Source organism: Penaeus chinensis, chromosome 35, assembly GCF_019202785.1.
Source record: "Penaeus chinensis breed Huanghai No. 1 chromosome 35, ASM1920278v2, whole genome shotgun sequence".
NCBI classification, from domain to species: domain Eukaryota; kingdom Metazoa; phylum Arthropoda; class Malacostraca; order Decapoda; family Penaeidae; genus Penaeus; species Penaeus chinensis.
Window position 1 is genome coordinate 14,002,250 of NC_061853.1, and position 7,500 is coordinate 14,009,749.

The 7,500-nt window shown below is 37.3% G+C and overlaps 1 protein-coding gene across 1 annotated transcript in view; it reads left to right on the forward strand.

Annotated features, from left to right (window-relative positions):
• The window catches only part of LOC125044173 (phospholipid-transporting ATPase ABCA3-like), a gene marked incomplete at its 3' end in the record, with an annotated part of 67,833 nt that overhangs the window by 47,543 nt on the left and 12,790 nt on the right, over positions 1 to 7,500 (forward strand). The window contains exons 18-20 of the mRNA XM_047640631.1: positions 5,496 to 5,745; positions 5,862 to 6,037; positions 7,171 to 7,233. Of these exons, the coding sequence (XP_047496587.1) occupies positions 5,496 to 5,745; positions 5,862 to 6,037; positions 7,171 to 7,233 (489 nt within the window). The remainder of the gene's footprint in view (positions 1 to 5,495; positions 5,746 to 5,861; positions 6,038 to 7,170; positions 7,234 to 7,500) is intronic.

The following is a 7,500-nucleotide window of genomic DNA, read 5'->3' on the forward strand; positions in this document are numbered from 1 at the left end:
TATTTATATTACTATTTTTGTTGATGTTATTATCATTGCTGATTTTACTCTTAGCTCCATTATTATTTTGTTATCATTGTTTTATATGTTGTTTTGTTGCTCCATTTGAGGGGAAAAGGTGAATAAAATACAGAGCTCTGCTGAGCTACACGAGTATATTCTGGAGGAGTGTACAACACTGATGTTTACATAAGGGTAACGTACGCATGCAATATATGTAGAGGGATACGTTACTAATATTATAATATAGAGTAAATTTATGACATCCCTCTTTTTCAAAAACAAAAAACAGTGGGTTAGATTCTTATCATATTTGAGATATAGTATTTGGTAGTTGGTTACAAAAATATGTGAGAATCTGCAATGTATCAAAAATAGAGTTTAACATTCTATGAGCTGCTAGAGTTGGGTAACTGAGATTGCACCTGAGAATGCCTTGTGTTCATAGACATGTAAAATAAGATTTAGCACCTTTGTCAGTAATTTTCAAAACAATTGGGTAGGAACATAGCACTTTGTTTTTAAGTAATTTTCAAAAAGAATCAGGTAAGAACATAGCACCTTGTTTTGAGAATCATATTAGTATACTGGCCATTATTATAGCAATTTCCTTAACACTATTGAACACTACACATAAACACTGTGGAGACTGAAACAGATTATAAGTTCAGTCTATTAGGCTTCTTGATGGTACGGCCACATCTTGTTCTTGTGCCATCGCAAGTTGATTCTTGTTCTTGAGGCACTACTTCAGGAGCCTTGCTCACATGATCTTGCTCATTATCTATATTCAATGTGGTTCTGCATGGTGTTCATCTAGAAGTGGATGCTTGGGTTGTGGCGTCTGCTTGATGTGTCGTCTGTTTCTTCGTAAGATACCTCCATCTTGTGTTTCGACTATGTATGATCGAGGTTCTTGGGATTTCTCCACGACTGTAGCGGGTGTCCATCTTCCAGTAATGTGGTCTTGAACTCGAACAGCTTGGCCTGGTAGGAGTGTTGGCTGGTCTTTTGCTCCTTGGTCGTAATACTGCTTCTGTATGTCTTGCTTCCTCTTGAAGTTTTCATAGACATCTTGCTTTTGTCCTTCCTTTGTAGGCAGGTGAAGGGGTAGGTTACTCCTCATCTTCCTCCCGATCAGAAGTTCTGCTGGGCTTGGCAACTTGCTATCCAGTGGTGTGGTACGTAGGGTTAATAATGCCATTTCTGGATCCTTGTTGCTTCTTTTTGCCTTGTCGATGGATTTTTTAACAGTCTGGATAGTTCTTCCTATGAATCCATTTGACTGAGGATAGTGGGGTGAGCTTGTTATATGTTCAAACTCCCAGTTCGAAGCAAACGTTGCAAATTCTTCTGAGCTATATTGGCGTCCATTATCGCTATATACTTTTTCAGGAACTCCGTACTCAGAAAACAAGTTCTTCAATCCCTTGATCACAGCTTGGCTTGTGACATGCATGGGCATTTTCCTGATAACTGGAAACTTTGAGTAGTAGTCAGCTATAATCAGGTAATCATTTCCTCCATAATGGAAAAGATCAGTTCCGACATACTGCCGTGGTCGTGTAGGAAGTTCGTGCGGGATGAGGGTTTCCTTTGTATGTGACCTTGACGTTTCTTGGCATATGGAACACTGCTGGACTAGGTCTTCAATGTCCCTGTTGATTGAAGTCTAGTATACACAGTCCTTGGCTTGAAGTTGGCATTTCGTGATGCCTTGGTGTCCTTCGTGGATGCGGTCAAGCACAAGTTTCTGCATGGAAGCTGGAATTACGACTCTGCTGCCTTTTATCACTAGCCCATCTTCAATAGATAGCTCATCTCTGAAGGACCAGTATGGTTGCAGCATTCTCGGTAAGTCTTTCATCTTTTCTGGCCATCCTTGAATAATGACGTCTTTCAGTCCATGCAGGGTGACATCTTTTGAGGTTTCCTGTCTAAGTGAGACTAGTTTCTCGTTGCTGAATGTAACAAAGTTGATCTGTAGGTCTAGACCAATATGTTGGTTGTCCGTTGCTGGCAAGCGTGATAGACCATCTTCTAATAAGAGATCTTTTCCTGGCTTGTATCGGATCGTGACATCATAGTGCTGCAGCCTCATCAGTATACGCTGCAGTCTGGGCAGTGCGGCTGTCAGATTCTTTAGTTAAATAATTTCCAGAGGTTTGTGGTCACTTGCCACCTGGAATGCTTTGCCGTATACATAGGTATGAAATCTTTCACATCCAAATACCACTGCAAGTAGTTCCCTTTCCATATTGGCATAACGTTGTTCTGTTTCAGACAGAGACTTTGATGCATAGGCAATAGGCTTGTCATCTTGCACTAATGCAGCACCAATACCTTTTTGTGATGCGTCTACTTGTATGACTGTTGGTTTATTTGGATTGAAATGTGCCAGTGTTGCATCTGTGCACAGAATATTCTTAATATGTTCGAATGCCTTCTCGTGGGTTGGTGACCATGTAAAGTCTATACCTTTTTTTAAGAGACTTCTAAGTGGTGCAGTTTCATCAGCTAGTTTTGGGATAAATGGTGACATATAGGTGACCATTCCCAAAATTTGTTGCAACTCTGTAACATTTGTTGGGCTCGGCAGTGCTTTAATTGCAGATACCTTGTCTGGATCTGGGTGAGAGCCTTCCTTGTCATAGACAGTTCCAAAGAATTTCACTTGTTCCTGCTTGATCACACACTTTGCACTGTTGAAAGTTAATCCTTGCTGCTTGGCAATCTTGAAGAGGTTATGCAGGTTTATGTCATGCTCCTCTTCAGTTTTTCCAAACACAACTACATCATCAACAATGCCAATGGTACTAGGACAGTTTTCGAGGATCTGATCCATTTTTTGCTGGAAAACATCTTGTGACATAACCAGGCCAAAATGCATTCTGAGATATCTGTAGCGGCTAAAAGGAGTGTTGAATGTAGTGAGGAACGAACTAGTCTTGTCAAGCGTGACTGACCAATAGCCATTCTTTGCATCAAGTTTGCTGAAATACTTTGAGTCTCCAAACTTGTGCGTGATTTCCTCTTGTGTAGGTGTCTTGTGATGGCTTCTTATTATAGCTTTGTTCAAATCCTTTGGATCTAAGCAAATGTGCAGGCTGCCATCCTTCTTCATGGTGCAAACCATGCTGTTGACCCAATCTGTAGGTTCCGACACCTTTTTGATAACTCCTATTTTTTCCATGTCTTCGAGCTGGTTTTGAAATTCTTCCTTTTTATGTATAGGAAATTTTTGCTGTGCATGGACAACTGGTCTTGAACCCTCTTTCAGCACTATGTGGTATTTTCCATGAAAACTCCCAATTTTATCAAACTGATCCGGGTATGATTTCATCCACCGACTGGACAGCCGTGGTTGGTTGAGGATGCATCCGTGCCTCATGAATTGTCACCATGCCTGTCACCATGCCTAGGGCTCTCAGGCTTGGCAGACCCAAAATAATTGGTCCAACTTCTTGGTCCAGAATGTAGAAATCTTTAGCGATCCAGTTTTTCTCGTCGAAGGTGCACTTTAACCCATTGGCGTCGGGTATAGAAAATTAAAAAAAACTCTACGCTCTGGCGAACGGCGGCAACGCGCCAACTCTGAGCTCGTGAATTCGGTACATCAAGCCGAATCAATGCCTCGGGGCTCTTTGGCGCGCTGCCGCGGCGTACAGCCGCACGCCACTGAGCTCGTGAATTCGGTACATCAAGCCGAATCAATGCCTCGGGGCTCTTTGGCGCGCTGCCGCGGCGGACAGCCGCATGCCACATTTTGGGCGTATTGTTATGACGGCAATAGCCGTAACCCGTCGCCATTGGGTTAATTTGATTGACCCAAAATGCTTGAGTTTCATATTGTTCACTGCAATCAAATTCTTCTGACGGTTGTTGGTCAGATAGGTTTTCGGCTTCCCATGAGCATCTAATAAATCTGGAAACATAATTCGAAATGCTCTTATCGGGAGCAGATTTACTCCAGCCCCTGTATCGACCTTGATTGTCATCGAGCCAGTCTTGTTGCAGGGGGTTCTGACTTTGATAGATCGTAGAGCTTCACTATCATTACTGTTTGACACGTCTGCTACTCTAACAGAACTTACTGTGAAATAATCCTCATTGGGGTCATCTTAGCTGAACTCATGTATGGCAGATGTTCTGTTAGCTTTCTGGGGTTTGTCACTGTTGAAGTTTCTATGGACTTTATTTCCAGCATAATGACTTTGGCTTGTGCCCTTCTCTTGTTTGTTTTATTCTTATTTTCTGGTACTGACAGACACATTTTTTGCCAGTGGTTCATTTTGCCACATGTATTGCACCTAGCACCATATGCTGGGCAGGATTGTGGGGGATATTTATTGTGTGCTCGCCCACATTTGTTGCATGGTTTTGCTGCCCTTGCAAACTTAGGGTATCCCACAGCATCGACATTTAGGTCATAGTTGACTGTTTTGACTCTCATGTCTTTGTTATCTCTTATGGTTGCTTCATGAGATCTGGCAATGTCAATGGCTTTGCTCAACTATATGTCTTCACCTTCCATGATAAGGCTTTTCTGCAAATCATTACTGTATACTCCTTCCATGAATTGCTCAATGATTCTTGCTTCATGTTCTGCCTCAGTATATTTGCATCTCTTTGCTTGAGTTTCACATCTATTCAAGAACTCATCACTAGATTCAATTTCTTTCTGGATGTATTTTCGAAGGCGAAGTCTGTCAACATATTTGTTAGTCTTTGGTTTTACCTGGGTCTGAAAAACATCCCAAACTTTGTCAGGGTCATTCATATCTTCTTCAGTCAGATTGTTTGCCTCTATCATTTCCTCTCCAGAATTGCCTGCATACAGAATGATGTGGTTTGCCTGCTCCTCTCTTGGTATCTTGTTAACCTTGAAGTATCTTATACAACGTTTTTGGAAAATCATTAGTGCGCCATATGAATCGCTAGCTTTCCAATTCATACTTGGTAAGAGTTTGGCGCCGGCCATTTTGATGGCTGTTGACGTGGCAGTGCGAATATTATGACAGTTTCGGTGCACCAAAGTTGAGCTGTGTTGGGGTAAATATATGACAATCATTAATGCTGTTTTTTGGTTATTTTTTTGGTTATCATTATTGTTGGTATTGTTATTTTTTTTTGTTTAATTATTATTATTGTTAGAGTAGATATTACTTTGGCTTTAATCTTTTCTTTTTGGGAAGCTTACTTCTTTGGTTTGAATAACAATTTAGAGATTTATGCATCCCAGGTGAAAGATTTTTGATTTGATATATTTTGCCATATCATCCACTTTGCTTCAGTTTTTAACTCTCTTTGGTAATATTATATTATATCAGTATAGTCTTTTATAATATTTGTCATTATTGTAGTTTAGTATCCTCTATCAGATGATTTTAAACATTATTATTGATCTAAGAATGTAATTTACTAGTCATATTAATGATAAGGGTTTTATGACTTTGTTATTACTAATGAAACTTTTTTGCTTGTACTTTTTGTAGGTGCTGGTTATCGTCTGATCATTGTTAAAGAGAAAGGCTGTGACATTGATGCTATCACCACTGTCCTTCAGAGTCACATACCAGATGCAGAACTTGACCAGAATGTTGGGGCTGAACTGTCATATGTTCTTCCCAATGCAGATGTAGCCAAATTTGAAGCGTTGTTCTTGCAGCTGGAAAACAGTCGAGAAGAACTACATATATCCAGTTATGGAGCCTCGCAGACCACAATGGATGAAGTATTTTTAAGGTTAGTAAAGAGAGAGATTACTTAAAGTAAATTATAATTGTAATTTTAGATTGTGAAAACACTGTGAGAGTAAGATATCACTATTGTAAGAGAGTATAAATTTATATCATTGGCAGAGTTGGGGAGTCTGTCAATATAGAAGGTATAGATGACATGCCAAAACCTGCATTTATAAAAGCCAAGAAACACAAAGCAAGTTCTTTAGCACTTGACCAAGAAAATGGACTTCTGCTTCAGCATAGTGACAATTCTGTGGAGCAAATTGACCTAGAACCAGGGCAGAGTTATGAAGGTAAAGGAAATGCACAATTTCTTGTTCATTATAGTTGATCACAGTTTATCTCTTATCACCATGTCTTAATGTAGCAACAACTAATAATTCATATGTTTATTCTTTTTTTTGTAAGATTGATGTGTATGACTTCACAATAAGTCACAATATTTTATGATTTTTTAAATAAGCATGATTTTGTAGCATGAATCTCTGTCAAATTATATGAATCTTTCAGTTTGGACAGGATATTGAGATATTTATGGAACAAACATTATAAAGTTTTTTTTTTTCCCAAGAGAGTTTTTTGGTAACTTTATGGAGATATTAATGGAACAAACATTATAAAGGCTTTTTTTTCCCAAGAGTGTTTTTTGGTAACTTTATGGAGATATTTATGGAACAAACATTATATATTTTTTTCCCAAGAGAGTTTTTGGTAACTTTTCACATATTTTCACAGTTTTACCAATTTAGTTTAAAGACACCCAGGTTTATAAATGTTTTGGTCACAACAGTTTCATTATAATATTGTCATTACCAGTTCCCAGCTTCATATATCACTGCATCACTGCCATAATATATATTTCACTTATCCTGTTGCCTATTCCCTGTTCCAATGCAAATCTGTTGTTAGCAGCTTTCTGTTTTGATTTTGCCTCATGATGTTTTTAGGATTTATTTACATTTTTATGGAATTTATATGAGGATTAAAAATTATCTGTATTGTCCAAAAGTATTTTATGGTTATTGTTATGATAATAATTGTTATTATTATTATTATTATTACTATTACTATTTTTATTATTATTATTATTATTATTATTATTATTATTAATATTATCTTTATTATTGCTATTGTTATTATTATTATTATCATTATCATTATTATTATTATTATTAGTAGTAGTAGTAGTAGTATTAATGATATTAATAGAAATGGCATTATTATTATTATTATTATTATTATTATTATTATTATTATTATTGATTATGTTATTATTACTATGATTGTTTTTAATATTAATGATAATAATGATAATAATGGTATTATTATTATTATTTTTTTATCAATATATATTTTCCACTGAGAAAAAACAACACGGAAGAGGTAGAAAAACAAACTTTCTTATATAAGAGCATATGCCTCACAGGGAAGGCTGTAGGAGTTTGGTTTAATGCAGCCCTGCAGCACATCAGACTTGCAGTTGACCATGGTAACATTTTTTTCTTACATGTTCAGTCTTTCCCCTTGCTAGATGACTCCTTCCTCTTAGAAACTGCAGTTGCTTACATTTCCTGGGAATAAAGTGTTAATTGTATCTGCATGATTATTATTGCTTTATGATTGATATTTCATATTTTACAAGTTCTTTATAGATAATATTCAGACTGAGAGATGTAGGTTTTATCAATTTCATCCATTACTCAAATGCATAAATTATGTTAATTATGATTTTTGAGAATAATACATTAACTTCTAA